General features: G+C 56.7%; 6 protein-coding genes across 6 annotated transcripts; all 6 read left to right on the top strand.

The window, feature by feature from the left end:
* Positions 1-366: 366 nt before the first annotated feature.
* PUNSTDRAFT_104316 (MFS general substrate transporter) lies at positions 367-1929 on the top strand (the record flags this gene model as incomplete). The annotated part of the gene is made up of 2 exons (XM_007385116.1): positions 367-591; positions 664-1929. The coding sequence occupies 2 exons, from the start codon at positions 367-369 to the stop codon at positions 1888-1890; spliced, it is 1452 nt and encodes a 483-aa protein (XP_007385178.1). The 3' UTR covers positions 1891-1929.
* A 1471-nt stretch (positions 1930-3400) lies between these two features.
* PUNSTDRAFT_135591 (uncharacterized protein) lies at positions 3401-5604 on the top strand (the record flags this gene model as incomplete). The annotated part of the gene is made up of 3 exons (XM_007385117.1): positions 3401-3482; positions 3531-3698; positions 3749-5604. 3 exons carry the CDS (start codon positions 3401-3403, stop codon positions 5602-5604), a joined length of 2106 nt encoding a protein of 701 aa, XP_007385179.1.
* Positions 5605-6430: 826 nt separating this feature from the next.
* On the top strand, positions 6431-7360 carry PUNSTDRAFT_70446 (DNase I-like protein; the record flags this gene model as incomplete). Its single annotated transcript, XM_007385118.1, has 1 exon — positions 6431-7360. A coding segment is annotated over one exon (930 nt), but the record flags the coding sequence as incomplete, so codon positions are not given.
* Positions 7361-8422: 1062 nt separating this feature from the next.
* On the top strand, positions 8423-9010 carry PUNSTDRAFT_69375 (uncharacterized protein; the record flags this gene model as incomplete). The annotated part of the gene is made up of 1 exon (XM_007385119.1): positions 8423-9010. A coding segment is annotated over one exon (588 nt), but the record flags the coding sequence as incomplete, so codon positions are not given.
* A 912-nt stretch (positions 9011-9922) lies between these two features.
* PUNSTDRAFT_18666 (RnaseH-domain-containing protein) lies at positions 9923-11068 on the top strand (the record flags this gene model as incomplete). The annotated part of the gene is made up of 1 exon (XM_007385120.1): positions 9923-11068. A coding segment is annotated over one exon (1146 nt), but the record flags the coding sequence as incomplete, so codon positions are not given.
* Positions 11069-14112: 3044 nt separating this feature from the next.
* Positions 14113-18352, top strand: PUNSTDRAFT_144517 (uncharacterized protein). The gene is made up of 6 exons (XM_007385121.1): positions 14113-14219; positions 14420-14458; positions 14663-14712; positions 15015-15547; positions 15603-16945; positions 17017-18352. The coding sequence occupies exons 4-6, from the start codon at positions 15077-15079 to the stop codon at positions 17594-17596; spliced, it is 2394 nt and encodes a 797-aa protein (XP_007385183.1). The 5' UTR covers positions 14113-14219; positions 14420-14458; positions 14663-14712; positions 15015-15076; the 3' UTR covers positions 17597-18352.
* The last annotated feature ends 488 nt before the right edge of the window (positions 18353-18840 follow it).

The following is an 18840-nucleotide window of genomic DNA, read 5'->3' on the forward strand; positions in this document are numbered from 1 at the left end:
GAGCTTAAACCTTCACGAGCCAACAATATTCAACTTCCACCAGCTATCGCCCCATGTAATCGGCTCGTACGAGTTCATTCAGGCGTCTGTTGTTACAAGTGGACCGCAGCATGGTGGAGAGTGCAAGATCAACCCTGAATGAGTCACAGAGGTTGATTCAGTCGTATGTACAGAAGCAACAGAGCGTGGTTGCTCGAATCGCATCATGATTCTGCGCAAGTATCGATGAGGAGACAGAGTTGAGCGCTCGCGTCCCTCGGCCGGTGAGAACGAGGCATGCCGCCGGCTGCAACGGCATGCGATCACATGACACTTTGCGGGCCCAAGCCGCAACACCTATAATGCGGCCCTTCGACATCGTCCGCTATGGCCTCCCAGCAGCAGACTCGGGGTGACAATATCTCCCGAGTGTCAACCGCGCGATCTGAGGCCATCGGCGAAGAGGCTCCGCCCAAAACCGACATCGACAGTTTCACTCAGGAGAGCCCTCCTACGCAAGGCGCGGTGGACATCCCGCCTAACGGAGGTTACGGCTGGCTTTGTTGCGCAGCAACATTTTGGATCAACGCCCATACATGGGGTGTCAATAGTGTGAGCTCTTTCCTTCCTTTCTCCGTCTGAACCACGACGAATCGAAGTGACTGAACTTCTGACATACGGCAGGCTTACGGAGTTTTCCTCGCCCACTACCTGAGTAGCAACTTCTTCCCCGGGGCGTCGACTCTCGACTTTGCCTTTGTAGGCGGATTATCCATCTCGCAGGCAATGCTCATATCGCCTCTCGCGACGATCACTACCCGTCGCTTCGGCACCCGCACCACGCTCCTCGTCGGCGTTTTCTTCGAGACACTATCCCTCATCGGCGCGTCCTTCGCTAAGCAGATCTGGCAGCTCTTTCTCAGCCAGGGCGTATGCTTCGGATGGGGCATGGGCTTCCTTTTTGTGGGCTCTGTCGGCGTTGTCCCGCAGTGGTTCACCACCCGCCGCAGCTTTGCGAACGGGATCGCCGCGTCCGGCTCGGGCGTCGGCGGCCTCACCTACTCTCTCGCGACGAACGCTATGATTCAGCATATCGGCCTCCCCTGGGCGTTTCGCGTGCTCGGCATATGCGCTTTCACCGTGAACACCATCTGCGCTTTGCTGATCAAGGACCGGAACAAGCACGTTGGCGCGTCCGTGCGCGGCTTCGACGTTGCACTCTTCCGTCGACGCGAGTTCCTCGCGCTGCTCGCGTTTGGCTTCCTCAGCATGCTCGGATACATCGTCCTCCTGTTCTCGCTCCCCAATTACGCAAGCTCAATCGGCCTCTCCGCGCACCAGGGCAGCGTGGTCGGTGCGCTGCTCAACCTCGGCCAGGCCATGGGCCGCCCGCCGATCGGATATTTCTCCGACTCGGTGGGCCGGATCAACATGGCGGCGATCATGACGCTGCTCGCGGGCGTGTTCTCGCTCGTGGTGTGGACGAACGCGGTCGATTACGGCGTCACGCTGTTTTTCGCCTTGATTGGCGGAACAGTCGCGGGGACGTATTGGGCGATCATCGCGCCAGTCACGGCGGAGGTGATGGGCCTCGTGGACTTGCCCGCATCGCTGAGCATAACGTGGGTGGTAATATCAGTGCCCACGACGTTTTCGGAGGCCATCGCGCTGCAGATCACACAATCGAATGGAGGGAACTATCTAGGCGCACAGTTGTTCACGGGATTCATGTACGTGGGAGCAGCGGCGATAATGTGGTGGGTGAGGGTGTGGAAACTCGAAGAGTTGGAGAGGGAGGAGAGGGAGGCGGCTGAGGGGACGAAGATAGAGAAGACGGGGTCATCGGGGATGACGATTGAGAGGGGGGAAACAAGCTACTGGAGGAAATGGAAAATGATAACGAAAGTATAATGGTGTCTATAGATTATCGATTATCGTCTACATAGTAACATCAACCTCACTCTCAAGCTTGTACCTGCAATCGGACAGGGGCGGGAACCATCGACAACGGGATCGAAAAAATGCTCAGATAGCTTGTGCATACGTGCGGCACGGGCCTCTAGTTCTATCACCGCCCAGATTGATCTACCGGGCTCTGCTAAAGACCGAATCCTGAATCCACGCTTCATCCTTCTTATCGTTCTCCCGCTTATTCGGCGTGTGCTCCCCAATGAATCCCACCATCCATTCATGAAAACGAGAAGGGGGGATGGGGCTCCCTTGACCTCTAACCATCACCATGGCGAGGTTTCCCACGCTTTCGGGCTGGGAGGGGATGGGGGGGACGCGTTCCACCCCACAGGCGACAACCTGGCTATGAAAATATGGAATGTATAATAGGCACCATTAATGAATATCACCGAAAACCTTCCCCCTAGGAAGGGTACGAGGTGGATGCGCCGACTGCAAAGCGGATGACGGACCAGCGAGGAGAGAGCCGGGCGACGCCGAGAACACAGCCACGCACGGATGACCCGCCGAAGACAAACTAAGGCCTAGAAGGCGGAGAAATAAACGGACAAGAGAGAACCCAGGGATGAAATGGACGACGCAAGTCCAAGGAAACTAACGCTAGACCAAAGCAAGACAGAGCCGAGACCAAACGGAATTCAGCCAAGCGAACGCAGTAGTGCTGAACCGCTTAACGCCAGCGCGATCAGAGCGCCTGAGATATAGTCCTCCAAAACGTAATAGAACCCACTACAAAAGCCAATATACGATAACGGCAAAACTCAGTGGATATATAAAGTGAACGCATAGCGCCTCCAACACCCCCGCAACCCACCATGCCTAAGGACGAGCCACACGTCAGTATGAACATCGTCCCCTGGAACCTCATGTCGCACCTCTCAACCATGCTAGACCGAGACCAGGACGACTGTAAGCAACAACCCTAGACCCTAGTGAACAAACTAACCAGTCGAGCAGACAGAGCAAAACAAAGCATCGACTACATAGCGGCCTCTGCCCGCATTCAGTGCGCACGGGTGTGCAAACACATGGTATGAGACTCTCCGCGAAATTCCGAGGAGTGTCTCATAATCCGCCTATCAGCGAGGAGAGCCGGGAGCGAAAGAGCAACCGGTGGAGAATACCGACCCACCTGGAAGCCCGGAGGCCAAGACCAAACCCGATCCCCCCCGAACGGCGAAATCCATGGTGACCCGGTTCAGAAGCCGAATGCACGCAAGAACGAAGTCGGAACCGCGGCCTGGCGCTGAGAGCGGGAGAGAGAAGATGCCACGAGCAATGGAGATGATGGGACCGTAATATACAACGTATCGTAGACGATAGAGACCAAAATAACCTCCCCGGACCAGATGGGCCCCGAATGAGTTAAGAGAACGTAGAGGACAAGTAAGAGACCTGCCACCCCGCCCGCCCAAGAACGAACCGCCCCGCTGACTGAACCTTGCTAAACATGCCCCCCGAACCGACAAGCAATGTGGCAAAGTCGGCAACTCTCGCGAGCATGAACAAAACGGGAAAAGCTACCGGACGCGGTATGATACCCAGATGCGATACAGGAACAAGACCTAACCCCACCGTAGGACGCGGGAAAGCCAAGAACGTGGATGACGATGGCGCGATTGCAGTCGATGGCATTCCGGGGCACGACAATCAGTACGCCCTCCTTGACGAGGAGAACCCCCTCAATCTGGAACCGGCGAAGAGCAGCGGAAATAACGGAAAGAGACACAAATCTGTGAAGGACGTCGGTAAGTTTAAGACCCAAGCAACGAAACAACTGAAAACAAACCAATCCCAGCGAACGCGATCAGGGAGGCCAAAGCGGCCCTGGCGAAGAGCGCAGCTGAGGGAATCACCGGGGACGACCTCGCAATTGTTATCGACACGGCCCCTAGCACACTCCCTTCCCTTAACGAAACGGACGGGACAAACGGAACGCCCGCTACGGCCGACCCTGGCCTAACGTCGACTACGGATGCCCAGCCCCCCACCGGAGGCGTCAATGACACCGCTGCCCCCAACCCGACCGTCGCCCACACCCCCCACCTGGCTGAGCACCCCGGCGTCCTAGACGCCACTGCCCGCACCGGAGATGACGCCCCCACTGCCGCAGCCAGCCAAGCGATCGAAGGGAATACTCCAGTGCCCATTACCGCGATGAACCTGAACACCGCGCCGAATGGCCCGGAAACCGCAGGCCTGGCCCAGAACATCCCCGGCAAGGCCCGCGTCACCCTGATGCCCCACCCCGCTGAGCTGCACGAGGACAAGAGACAGACTCACGCACTCACAGAAGAGGCTACCGTCGCGCACGTCAACCCCAAGACGCAGGACGTGCAGATGTCGGCACCAGAGGACCCCTCGATCGAAGAAGAGCCCCCATTCATTCTAGTCGGTACACCCCGGAAGGCGATCCCCCCCCCATCCCGTGAAACGACGCTCCTCCACGAGGAGAAGAAAGTACGCCAACAGACGGAGGAGAACGACGCGGAACGACGCCGTCAGGAGATCGCGCTCCTCGTCTCGTCGTCCATAGCGAAAGGACCGTCGGGCTCCCTGGACTCGGACAAGATTGTTGACATCGACGTATCACGAGACAACGACCTTCCCCCGCCTCCCCCGGATAGTATTCCGGAGGGAAAGCTGGCCATCATCGGCGACCAACTCCTCGCGAACCGCGCATACGCGGCGGTGGCAAAAAGTCACCCGCAACGCCCTGAGGTACAACTCGCCCCGGTCCCGCCGAGCGGATGGACCGCGCCGCAGATGCGGTACCGGCTGCAGCAGCTGGAAGACATCGAGGAGGAACAAGTTAAATACTGGGCGGAGAACGACGAGCACTTCGGGAACAACGTACTCGTGACCGTCTTCGACAGACTTAACCTGACGGCGGACGAAGCTCAGGACGTCTTTGGGGAAGTGCGCGCAACCGTCCAAGCCTTCCTCCGAGAAGGGGCACCCCTCCGAATCATCCTACCTGTCGCGGCGAACAAACGGCAGCCGCGCACGGGGCTCCTTTCCTCTCTTACGACTGAGGATAAAGCCCTCATCCTAGCGCAGGGAGTCTTCGCCACGGCCGACATCGCCTTCTTCACGTTCACCTTCGACGATGTGGTCGTAAACCCATCGTTCTACATGACTCTCAAAGGCCCCATCGATGCAGATGAAGGGCTGATGCTGTACGCGATACAGGTCGCTCTCGCAGAGAAAGCATCGGACATAGTAGCTGCCCTCGGAATGGACCCCAAAGACAGGAAAGCGATCGGACAGGTAAATAGCTTCCTGCAGAACCTCAAGTGTCGGATTCTCCCCTTCCTCGCGCCGAAAGGCCGCCCGCAACCCCGCTACAACATATATGGACCCATCATTAACTCGGCACTCCCGTGCGCGTACCGGGACGTCCAAGCCATCATGAGGACGACGAACTTCTGGCACGCACAAGTCGGACCGGTAGACGAAATTATCATGGACCCCTGCACCTTCTGCTATGGCGCCGACCACGTATACGGGCTGTGCCCGATAAGGGCCCAAATTCCCCAAGGTTTCCTCGGCTCGACGAAGAACACGTCGCCGCGCGCCCAGGACTACGGGCGCAGAGGCGGAGGAACTTCCCGAGGTGCCTTCAGAGGCAGAGGGCGCGGACGGGCGACATAGATATGTAAACGAGACGCACAACTATAACGAGAACGTTACGAAACTTAGATGTCAGTATGATACGAGACTCCCCGATGACCTAGAAATAAAGCCGCTTGGTTCGGCACCTTAAAAGAGGCTCGGGACTCATAGGGACGTGCCAGCCGACCGTGGTGCGATCCCCTCTGGCGGAACCCGCCTAATATACAGCTCCTCCCCCCGGGGAGGAGGACTGATGGCGGAGACCCCTTCACGGTCGGTGATTTGACAAAGTGTCAGCGGAGACCTATTCAGGTCGGACGAGCCGCGCGTGGAAGCTTAAGTCGAGAGGAAACTCAGACGAACGCCCGAGTGTTCACCCGAGCGAAATCTCGACATAGTCCATGTCCGTGGAAGGCCGGACGATAATAGCCTTCCCCCGACGCTCCTAAGGCAAGGCGCGTACACGGGATGATTGCCTACTGCAAACCCCACCTTCTCCACCCTTTCCCCCCATCTAGCGGGGCACACGGTCTTAAACCCTGGTACTGGTTCGCGGGCCCTGACGAGCGGAGGCATGGCGCCCCCAACCGCCGAGCGCAACGCCGATGACACTCCTAGGGTTTTCGGAGGCGGAGCCGCGAACACGGCAACGGCTAACCCCGACCCAGCCAAAACGAGCCCGAAAACGGCAAGACGAGCACACCTAAAAATCGCAACCCTGAACATGAACGGGCACTCAGAACAGGGTGGAACCCGACTAAATAAGTGGAATGACTTACATGCAATGATGCGAGAAGAGAAGATCGCTGTCCTTGCGCTGCAGGAAACTCATCTGAAGGAGGAACAATGTGAATCCCTACGAAACATGTACGGGAAACGACTCTGGATTCATAACTCACCGGACCCAGATCGAGCGTCCAACTCAGCCGGAGTAGCTTTTGTGCTCAACAGGGACCTGGTAAGCACAGCCAACTGCGAAACGAAAGTGATCGAGGAGGGACGGGCAACGGCCCTGACACTACGATGGCACGACCGAGACACAGTCACTATAGTGAATGTGTACGCACCGAACGAATCGGGCCGTCACGCGGCCTTCTGGAACGGAATTAGAGACGCGAGAAGACAAGGTATAATACCCAAGGTGGACATACTTTTAGGCGACTTTAATGTCGTGGAAGATGATGTAGACAGGGCTCCACCAAGGAAGGAGCTGGAAAATGCCGTAACGGCCCTGCGCGAATGCCGACAAGCGCTGAATATACACGACGTGTGGCGGGAAGAATACCCCTCCTCGAGAAACTATACATACATCAGCAAAGCAACGGGCTCGATGTCGCGACTAGACAGAATGTACATAGCGGAGGATAGAAGGAAAGACGTATATGAATGGTGCTGTCAAACCGCGAATGTCAAGTCTGACCACCGGATAGTCTGGATGAAGTACGCACCAACGGCAATGCCCTATAATGGGTCAGGCAGGTGGACTTGGCCTCTGGGATTTGTGAACGAATGGCACGCGATTGCAGCGATTGAAGCGCGAGGAATGAGACTCCAGGACGAGCTCAGGAACCTGAAAAACGAGCAACGATCACCGGAGAAGAACGCGCAAACTCTGTGGAAAGCTTTCAAAGAAGATATGATAACCACCGGGGCGTTGATCACAGGCGCCGTCATGTCGCGAACGAGACGGAAAATAGCAACCTGGGAGACCATCCTACAAATCGAAATGGAGAAGGAGGGGATAGATCGCATAGACGACGAAGAGCCACGGCGGAATGTCGCCGTGCTAGAAGAGAAAGTAAGCCGGCTACGAGCTAAGGTGAGGAAGGACGCGAAACGAACCAGGCAGGCGAGATGGATGAAAGATGGAGAGACAGTCTCGAAATACTGGACATCCATCAATATGGAGAAAAAGCCACGGGAACTAATGATGAGACTGCGGAAGCTAGATAGGCCCGACCAATACGTGCTCCGCACGGACAGGATGGCCAAGATAGCAAGAGATCACCATGAACGAATCCAAAGCGACCACGAGAAGGAAGCGTGGAGCCCTGGCACACACGACGAATTCATCGAGAGGACACTCACCTCAATTCCGGATGAGAGACGGCTCCCCGAGAATGCACGAGAAGTAATGGAAGAACCCCTGGGGGAACACCATGTGAGAGAAGCCCTGAGAACCTCCAAGAACGGGAAGGCGACAGGATTGGACGGGGTCCCATACGAAGTATGGAAAACGCTAGACGAGAGACACCAAGAAAAAAACAAAGCACAGGTGGAATCTTTCAACGTACTAGCAGCGATGACAATCGTATTTAACGACATCCAAGAATATGGAATCGACGAAAATTCAACGTTCACGGAGGGCTGGATGTGCCCAATATACAAAAAGGGCGACAAGTCAGACATAGCGAACTACCGCCCCATAACACTCCTGAACACCGATTACAAAATACTCACGAAGGCTCTAGCGATGCAGCTAGCAGAGGTCGTCGGCCGAATGGTGCACAAGGACCAGGCCGGTTTCGTCCCAGGCCGGTCCATCTTCAACCAAGTGCGGCTGTCCCAGATAATGGTACGATATGCCGAAGCGATGGAGGAAAACGGGGTGATTGTAGCACTAGACCAGGAGAAAGCGTACGACAAAATTGACCACTCATACCTGTGGGCAACCCTAAGAGCATTCAATATGCCTGAGAGATTCATAAACACAGTGAAGGCCCTGTATGCGAAAGCAGAGACCAAGGTAATGATTAACGGCACCTTCAGTGAACCCTTCAGGGTGACGAGAGGCGTGCGGCAAGGGGACCCCCTATCATGCCTACTTTTCGACCTTGCGATTGAGCCCCTAGCTAACATGCTGCGGTCGGACCCGAGACTATGCGGATTCAAAATCCCGGGTGAGGTTGAGAGGATCCTAGTCGCCCTGTTCGCCGATGACACAACGGTTTACCTATCTGAGAATGATAAGTACTGCGACCTTTTAGACGTACTGGAAACGTGGTGCAAAGCCTCGCGGGCACGATTCAACAAAAATAAGACCGAAATCATACCGATTGGGACGAAAGAGTACCGAGACAAGGTGCGAAGAACGCGCTCCCTGAACGGAACCGAAGCCGACATACCGGAAGATGTGGAAATCTTGAAAGATGGCCAAGCAACCAGGCTGCTCGGCGCGTGGGTTGGCAACGGGATTGACCAAGCGGCCGTATGGACGGACACGGTAAGGAAAGTTGACAAAGAACTTCGGAGGTGGCACACGGCAAAACCAACGCTGCATGCGAAAGCTCTGGTTGTGCAAATGACAGTAGGCGGCCTAACACAGTACAAAACACGGGTCCAAGGAATGCCAAACTCGATACAAGAGGAACTGAATAAGAGCATTAGGAAGTTCATATGGGGTGAAGGACGCGGCTCACCGATTGCGATGGCGGAGCTACAGAGGCAGCGACACGAAGGAGGGATAGACCTCCTGAACCTACAGGCAAGGAACGATGCGATATGGCTGGTCTGGCTCCGGGAATACCTGGCGAGTCATGAGAAACGACCGAGGTGGGCGTGCCTAGTTGACATAATGATCAACAACGTAGCCCCTGGTGGACTTGACTCCTACGACAAAGTAAATGTATTCGTACAGGCGTGGTCGGTGCCAACGCGTGGCCCGAATGCGGAGAAATTACCGAGAGAAATAACTGGGATGCTGAAGGCGGCGAAGAAGTATGAAGTGACCTTTGACGCGATACGAATAGCGGACTCTGTGAAGGGAAGCATGCCGGCATGGTGCCAGTTAGGTGCACCACGGTGGACGTACCACAAGGGAAAAGACAAGTGCCTAAAAACGAGACATGAAGTAGAGACTGTAAAGAACATGCTTGACATGGCCCGCAGACTGGAGAGCATCCAGCACTCGCACCACGGGGTATGCCAATGCGACAAATGCACGTCTGACCGAGAAAAGGGATGTAAGGACCCAAATAGATGTTGCGAACGGGCACGAACCATACTAGATCGCATCGCATCCCGTTTCTCCACGAGACGGAACGACCAAGGGGATGGCTTAACGCTTACACACACGCGCAAGGAAAAAAACGAACAAGAGAGAGGGAGAAGAGGCACAATACGCTTCGACCCATCGGTGTCCCTGAAGACGTGCTGGAACGATGGGATTAGAGTCTTTGCTGGAGAACAAGATGTAGCGAGATCACCTGCGACGAGACTAAGCAGGCCCGCGAGAGGGAGAGTTGCGCCAGACGAGGCAACGGTGATATATACGGACGGGTCGTGCGAGAAGAACGGGACTTTGGAAGCGGTTTGTGGGAGCGGAATATGGATCCCGGACGTGCCGGGCGCGAGTAAAGCTATCAAGGTCCCAGGGAACGAACACTCCAACCAGAGAGGGGAGATCGTGGCCGTTCTAGTAGCCCTCCAGACAACGGCGCCTTTCGAACACATCCTGTTCAAAACAGACTCAATGTACGTGATAGAGGGCTTAACAAGACACCTAGCGAAATGGGAGGACATAGGCTGGATAGAGATAAAGAATGCTGACCTATTCAAGGCAACGGCCTTCCACCTGAGGAGACGGTCCGCGCCAACAGACTTCCTATGGGTCAAAGGACACTCAGGCGAGGAAGGGAATGAAATGGCAGACGCACTAGCCCGGGAAGGAGTAATGAAACAGATTGCGGATGATATCGATCTCGGAGTGCCGGCGGAATTTGACCTCCGTGGAGCACGCCTAGCGTCCATGTCGCAGTCCCTCCTATACCGGGGGATAATGAACAGACAAGGTCCAACAGGTGTACGGAGAGCAGCCCTAGCTCCACTTGACATGGCAAGACACGCAATAGCAGACCTAAACGGATCCATGCTCAGCGACGAAGCGCTATGGATGTCGACACGACGCAAAGACCTACGGACACCCATTAGGCAATTTCTGTTTCGCGCCCTGCATAACTCCCACCGCATAGGAGGGTTCTGGAGGAATATCCCAGGGTATGCTGAACGTGAGAAATGTGCATACTGCGGCGAGGAGGAATCGATGGAGCACATCATGATTGAATGCGAACGGAGTAGATGTATGATAATATGGGACCTAGTGAAGGATGCATGGCCCGAAGGAAGGGGCCCACTCCCACGGATAACTTTAGGCCTAATACTGGGATGTGGCGCACTACAGATCAACGTTGAGGACCAACAGTCAAAACGTGAGCGGCCAGCGCAGGGCCGATCGCGGCTATTGCGGATCCTAATATCGGAATCGGCGTACCTAGTGTGGGTACTAAGATGTGAACACACGATGGGAGGAAGATCTCACACCCCCCAAGAAGTACAGCGACGCTGGGCCAATGCCATCCAAAGACGGCTGGAAGCAGACCAGGCCACGGCATCGAAGATAATCCGGACACCATCTTACTCAAGGAAGGTGCAGGGAACTTGGACGGGACTGCTCGCTGAAGAGCAAGCACTCCCAGAACATTGGGCTAAAAGCCTGGAGGTTTTAGTGGGTATTAAGCTGCCTAGGCTCCGACGACAGGAACACCCTAGGTAGTGCACGAGCCCCACTCGCCCTGGAGTTCCCCGGGGGTTGTGGTATTGAGCATTTTTCCTCGGACCGGGCCTCATGAGGTCCGCTATTGTAGGAGTAGCTTATTTAGGGTCAGACACGCTTGTCGATTGCTGAATAAGATTATCTGCTCGTCCAAAAAAAAAAAAAAAAACGAGAAGGGGGTCACCATCGCGACCATATCAAGTTTCTCCGTGCAGATCATCTAAGATCGCATGAGGCAAACACAGTTATGTTTGCCCGGCGGCGTAGGACACTGCAAAGCGCTGTCGATGATGGATTCATTTGTGGTTGTAGACGGCGCTGACCATGTACCAGGTGAAGTTTGATGATGTTCAGAACCCACGAATGCTTATGTCGTGATCCTGTGCAGATCACCAGGCACCCGGCCTACACAAGGACTCGACATAAGTTCTACATCCGGGGACGTTGAAGCGCCGCCGTGTACCCACACTACAGGCCATAACATTCCTGCGATGAGAATGCAGACCAGAACGGGATCGGGGAGATAATCCCAGCCCCACGGTTTTCCCGACGAAAAGACATAACTTCTCGGTGTACTCGGAATCACAAAGGCGATACACATATAGTCACCCAACTCCTCCTAAGCGATGTCTTTCGGTGCGAGGGTTACAGCGTACGATTAACATTGGGTTCTGCGAGGAGGTTGCCAGACCGACCAGCGCCGACCAAGTTCTCTCAAACAGATCATGTGGCACCGGGAGAGGGACGGTGAGAATTTTGTATGCTCATCCTCCTGCAACTCGGACGCGCAGGTAAACGCAGGCGCGGGCGAAGGTAGCGTTGAGCGGGATCACTAGGCGTGGGTTACGGAGAGTAGTTGATAGGAGCCTCATACAAACGCAGGTCGCGGAAATGCGGCAGCGGTGCCGGCCCTATGCAGGGCATGCCGATATTTGCATGGAGACGAGTGGCGGCAGGTCACAACGAGATACCAAGGGGCGAGGGTCATGATAGTCGTGTTCGTGGATTCTAGGGGAGGCGCTGGTCGCGAGCATGGAGAGACCGTGATGGTGTCCGAACCAGGGCATCTATGGCACTGAGCGGCTAAGGCCTTGGCTGTGCCCTTCGTCTCGAGGTGAGATACGACGACTGCTTTCGCGCAAGTGCGGGATACCCGATGACCTAAGGTCGTGCCGTCGCAACGGCGGGCGCGTTGCTGGCTTCAGCAGGGAAAGCTGCTCACTTCGACTACTCTCGATACGAAACGAGATGGTTTTGAATACTTCGAGACAGCGATAAGAGGTAGACAGTCTATACTCGAAGCCATACAAATCCGCTAGGCAGTACTAGTCTGCACTGTGGGCTCCACTGCTATCTACGCCGATAGAGTGACTTGTCCATGCGACACTCCTGGATACAGGCAGCGTAATACAGATTCAGGCTCCACAGTTTGCGCTGGACGCCTCTGCATAGCGAAGAACGGGCAGAAATCGTCATGAAGCTGACAGGGCCGGAGGAACGTTAAACTGATATAGAACGGGCTTCAATGGGCACGTGTACATAGAGTACAACGGCGGTCTGTGGCGGTCGATTGTGATTTAAATTGTTTGCTACATACTTGAGAGCAGCAATGTAAATATGCAATAGGACTGGTGGTTTATGCGGCGCAGTTTCGTTTGTGGTGCATGACTCGGGTAAGTATCGGACGCCGGACGGTACCATGACACGTCACCGGTCACTCCTGATAACGGAATGGGATAAAGCATGTTATTGGCAAACACTGCTACTGACGAGGCCCGAGCTCATGTAGCGGTATAGATAGAATTCATGAGTTGGACAGACAGCATCTGGATTAATGCATATCCTATAATATGTGGCCGCAGGACCGGGAACCGCCCGAACGAATCCAGAAACCAAGGTTTGATTTTGCAGCATGAGTCCTGCGCCCTTAGGAAGCACAACTGCATCGTCCCAGATAGCGCTTCGCATGTCTCAATAGGCAACACATCACTGCACCAGGCCTGCTTCGGGTGTCCATCTGTAAAGCGCGGACTCGAGCAAGGAGTTCTGGACACCGTAGTCACTCGGCAGACGGGAGATGCTATACAGATCGAATTGAGATTACGCGGTAGCGACGCCGGCGGGCGAAGGCCGAGATGTCCGCGTCGGGGCTAGGGAGCGCGCCTATGTAGTGCTCGACATGATGATCGCGAGCTGCGGGTGCGCATACTTCAGCTATCCATACCGATCCCATAGGAAATACTTACGGACGACTGAGGACGCCGCAGCATGCTAGGTCTTTTCCGTATTCGGACGAACGAGACCTTTTTGATGCCGAGTATCTGAACCACCGCTGACGTCACTTCCCGCGATTTTTGGGAGGTCTCGGACCCTCGGAGAGATCGAGAGGCCGATCAGGGCGTCGTTATGCTGCCGGCATGCCCCAGTTGGGAATAAGGGGCAGAGAGCCAACCTGGAGAATACGGGGAAGGAGGGGCACGTCGAGGACGGCCGGGCCCATGAGCAACGTGAAGACGGGTGTTTTCGTGGACGAGTTTGTATGTGGATGGTAGGCGTGTAGAGTCGAGATCCGTCGGGTCCGATTGCGTGAGGGTTCGAATCTTCGATCTTCTGAGACTGGGCTCAGAGGCCGTCTGAGTCTCGTCTGACGGGATGACGTCGAGGTATTCAGCCTGCTTCGTTAGGAGCCTCTGGACGCGCTCCTGGAGCACGAGCGCGCCCGTATGACTGGCATGATCGTGACTTTCGCTACCGTGAGCGTTCGCCGCGACGCGTAGACCACCTTCGACCGGAGTGTATACGGATTATCCAGTGTAATATGACGGCAAAGTCGAGCACAAAGCACCCAGCTCGTCATCGTGGAGTTAGCAACCACCAAGGTCGCGCGGATATCATGGGCGCTATGAGCGCATGACAGGTCGGCCACCGCACGTGACGCCGACGCCATGGCAGATTTGAACCGCGACCAAATAGCGCGTAAACAAATCGAGCCCGTCGTCTCGTCCACCCATGTCGTCCGCAAATTAAGGGCGACCGAGAGTCAAGGCCACGACCGTCGCGACATTATACTCGCACATTCGGGATACCGAGTGTTATTTTTCCAGTACGTGTGTGTTCTACCGCTTCGCAGGGACGGAGCGTGGCCGAGGTCGGCGGTGGCCCCACAGGTGCCCACCGTTGCAGCGCCTCCCCGCCCTTGTTGAATTCCCCTCGAAACCCGCGCCTCGTGTTTTCCCCGACGTTGTCCTTTCGCGTTCAGCACGACCAGCGACACTCACCTCCCGTCTTTTCCCCTTTCTCTAGGCGCGGCCTCCTCCGTCAGTCCGCTCGTTACTTACGAAGGTGAGGCCGGCCCTCCTCGTCTCTACGTCGCTTGCGCTTCGGCCACACGCGCCCGCGTGGCTTCCGCAACCATCTTGGGCGGACAATGGCGAACCTACGGCCAGCGGCCAGCGCAACAACCCCCTCCAACTCCGAAACACTGCCACGAGCGTCCCGGCCGTGGTTCGTATTCGATCTGAGGCTGACCTTTTTCATTGTCTGTAGCCGCACCCCCGATTCCCGATTCGTTCGACAGGAGACCATCTAATCTTGCGGTCCGTTCCTTCTTTCTCCAACCACGCCTCCGGGTGGCTTGCGAGTTCGTCTTTACTGACGTCCCGTGATATGTTCGTTCTATATATCCTGTAACGTTCTCCGCACCTTCGTCCTCAACTTGCACGGACATCGTTGTCGTCGGCGCACGTTCTTGTATTCACCACCCACGACGCGACACGAACCTCAACACTGTATCGCTATCCACATCTTGTTGCAACAACTATACTCGACCGTCACCCTATACCAAATCAAAATCAAACCAACACCGCAATGGCTCCTCGATTCGACCGACGTCCAACAGCCTTCCACCCGTTCAAGCGACAGAAGCGATCACCCACCCCGAACGACACCGAGAACGACTACATGGCCTTCCTCCCACCGACTGCGACCGTTTCACAATTTCTTCAAGCCCCGTCCGCACCGGGCCGTAAACCGCTCAACCGCCCGCGAGACGCCGTCGACGACTTTCTCTCCTCCGACCTTGAAATGTCCTTCGCGTCCACCATGTCTCTCCATTCCTCGTCCTCGTCCCCTTGCGGCGAGGCCATGGACATTTCTCCCGCGCCGTCGAACAAGATTGGCAAACCGCTGTTCGACGACGACGTGGTGGCGAAGATGGCCGGCCGGCCGCGCTCGTTCACAAGCAACGGACGGCTGTTTGGTACGGACGTCTCCAACGGTGGCGTGAACCCACCCAACAACAACGACAATGCGAAGAACAGCACGAACAACTCTATCAGCAACCGCAAGCTCGCCCGACCCGGACTACCCACCGAATGGTTCTCGCCTTCGCCAACCGGCAACCGTCTCCGCTCGCACACCTTCGCCGAGGGAGTAAGTATTACCCACCGATGCCTCACTTGTGTCAGAGACTGATATTGCCCTGTAGATCACCCCACCTACTCCGAGTGACTGCGGTATGGACGTCGACTCCGAGTTCGGTTTCGATCAGCCCGCGGTGCCGCTCTCCGCCGCGCCGACGATTACCGCCTTCCAGGACCTCTCCTCGCCTGCGCCCGCGACGGCGCACCCGCTCGTCTCGCACTTCCGCGACCTCTCGTCGCCCATGGCCCAGCGTGACTACGACGACGATCAGCAACAGCAGCCCGGAAAGGGGTCTGACTTCGGCAACTTCTTCTACGAAAGCTCGTCTCCGCACTCGCACCGCCAACGCCGCAGCCTCGACTCCCCTGCAGGCCCCTTCGTCGCCCGAAAGCGCCGCTCGGCCTCGCCTGAGCCGGCGGAATACGGCTCCGTCCTAGCAGGGCTCGACGCCGACGACCATTCGTCCTCGCCCGCGCCCTCCTCACCGATGCAGCGCAAGCTCGAGCGCATCACGAGCAACCCGCTTTTGAACAAGTTCATGCGCTCCGCCGTCGACAGCTCGCCCGAGGCGGCCTACCACCAGGACGACCTCGGCTCCCCGCTCAACCTCCTCCAGAAGCGCCCCCGCCGCCCTGCTCTCTCCGTCTTGTATGACGGCCAAAGCGCGCACTCGGCCTACCCGATGCTCAAGGCCGCCAGCGCGCACCCCGAGCTCCAGCAGCAGCCCCGCCGCCCATCCGCCGCGCTCCCCCCGCCGCGTCGCGCCTTCTCCGCGATGATGCCCCCGACTGTCTTCGGCCAGCAGCAGCACCGCCTCGAGGATATCCCGGCCTCGCCCGCGGACGAGGCCAACTCGTCCTTCGGCGACGGCTCGTTCGGCGACATGTCGAGCCCCGCGCAGGCGTACGCGAAGCGCGCGCAGATGAAGACGATCCGCCGTTGTGATGGCACGGAGGACTTCCGGCCGCTTACGGGCGCGAGCGCGCTCGTCAGGCGCGACGAGCAGCAGCAGCACCAGGCCATGATGGCGAGCCCCGGCAGCCGGATGCTCATGTCGCCCGGCCTGCCCGGGTTCGGCGACAACGAGGCGCACGGGAAGATTCTGCCCTGCCACCGCGTCAAGGAGGATGGTTTGATGCGGATCGTACCCCAGACGCTGAACGATTTGCTCGATGGACGGTACGACGCGCGCGTGGCAAGGTTCTTCGTGATCGACTGCCGGTTCGACTACGAGTACGAGGGTGGACACGTGCCCGGCGCGGTGAACATCAATACGACGGCTGGCGTCGAGGAATTTTTACTCGCGCAGGCCAAAGCGAAGCCGTCGCCGTGCACGAGCGGGGATACCTCGAAGAAGACGGTGCTCGTGTTCCACTGCGAGTTCAGCGCGAAGCGTGCGCCGACATTGTAAGTGACCTCCTTTTCGGTTGGTGTGGTGTCTCTTGGGGCGTGGCTGAACTCGAGTTTGTAACGCAAAGTGCAAAGCACCTGCGTTCGAAGGACCGGGCGATGAATAACCACAACTACCCCAAGATCCACTACCCGGAGGTATACATCCTCGAGGGCGGCTACTGCGAGTACTACAAGCAGATGGCGCACCGCTGCCAGCCGAGCGGTTACGTGCGCATGGATGATCCCTCCCACGCCCAGTCGCGCAAGGAGGACCTCGACCAGTTCCGCAAGGCCAAGTTTGGCCGGACCAAGTCGTACGCGTACGGCGACTCGCTCCTCGCGTCCAAGGCTCTCACCTCCGGGGCAGCGCCGGCGAAGGTCGGGTCCGGGAAGGAGAAGAGGAACACGGCGCCAGCGGGCGGTGCGCCGAGCGTGTTCGCGGCGGCGAATGTGGCGCGGACGAGGAGGGGAGGCGCGCTGGCGACGCTCGCGGAGACGGCCGGCGGTCTGGACGGCGGCGAGACGACGGAGACGGAGGACGAGACCGATTTTGGGGATAGTCCGTGCCCTGCGCCTGGCAAGAACGCAGGCGTACCCTTCGTGGTCAAGAAGGCCGGCAGAGCGCCATTGTTGCGCGCGGAGACGGCGGGGCGGTTCGGCTATTAACCTCCGTGGCGGTTTCCTCAAACGAATCCCCATCGGCACCAGGCGTGTCCTAACGACATCCACGCAACGCTATTGACAATCTATCGACGATTTCAACGAAAGCAATATCCATCGGTATACCTCCGCGCCAAGCACGACACCGCCCCGACTGCTACGTTTTCTCCGCTTCCCTCTCGCCTCATTGCCAAAGGTTCGGTTCGGGATATCTAAATCATCCCTATCACCAGCCGCGATCGCTCCTTACGGTCTCTCTCGCGCTTCGTCATCAAGAAACAGGTTCGTCCTCGCCCAACGCAACCAGCAAATAAACGAAACTATCCTATCTCATCACTCTGTCTCGTCCGTCCCCCTTCGAAACTGTCTACCCCGGCCCAGATTTTCCTCATTCCTCTCTCCTCATCGCGAGCTACGCGCTCCGCAAACAACCACGCTCCCGCTTCAAGCTCAAGTCTGCATCATCTCATCAACACCATATATGCCCTCAAGGGGCACTCGATCGATCACTGCCAGCCTGTATAAGCAGCACATCAAGCCGAATGTCTTCATATATGCATCAAGGTATCCTCAACATAACAAATACAAGACAAGGACACAAGAACATCACCCCCCGGACCTGCCATCGTTCCCCCACCAGACTTGCATTTCCACCATCTCATTGCCTATTTTTTCTTTTTTTTTCGCACCAGCCACCGTCTCTGTTCTCTCTTCGCCCATTAGTTCCGGTTCTATCTATCGCCTGCGCCTGTTTCTTTAATCCCCCTATTCTTGGTTGTGCGCCAGCCTATCCTCTGCCCTTCATCCGTTCGCCAGGGGACTTGCTGGGCCAAACTCCTTCCGACATCCCAAGGACATTCGCAAGGATCCCTCGCCCCCTTCTCCCTCTTCCAATCTGGTTCCATCTTATCATCTCTCTGTACATCCTTTCCCTATCCCTTCTGCTATGTATGATCCTTTCGCAGCGTAGCTCCCTCGTCACATTCCTGATGTCTCGTCAATGAATAAGCTTATACAACCTGCGTGCCAGTCTTTTCGTTCTTTTCGTCAGACCTATACAAACGCGATGGATCCGCGACTGTCGCAGGCAGCAGGTTCCTGACCTCACCTTGGTATAAAGCTGACACCAATTCGATATCCAGATCATGCCCTTGTTGGTGATGTGTTGTCCCACCTGCCGCAGGTCAGTGAGCCAGTTACTATTCTCGGCCGCATACGTTATGACGTCGCCCACCAGCAGGCTCCACGCC

Source organism: Punctularia strigosozonata (assembly GCF_000264995.1).
Source record: "Punctularia strigosozonata HHB-11173 SS5 unplaced genomic scaffold PUNSTscaffold_8, whole genome shotgun sequence".
Taxonomy (NCBI): domain Eukaryota; kingdom Fungi; phylum Basidiomycota; class Agaricomycetes; order Corticiales; family Punctulariaceae; genus Punctularia; species Punctularia strigosozonata.

Bases quoted from the DNA above. Each gene is read 5' to 3' on its own strand.
- PUNSTDRAFT_144517 (XM_007385121.1), top strand. From the start codon at position 15,077: ATGGCCTTCCTCCCACCGACTGCGACCGTTTCACAATTTCTTCAAGCC. The intron at 15,548-15,602 runs GTAAGTATTACC...ATTGCCCTGTAG, and splicing joins CGCACACCTTCGCCGAGGGA to ATCACCCCACCTACTCCGAG. The intron at 16,946-17,016 runs GTAAGTGACCTC...TGTAACGCAAAG, and splicing joins GCGAAGCGTGCGCCGACATT to TGCAAAGCACCTGCGTTCGA.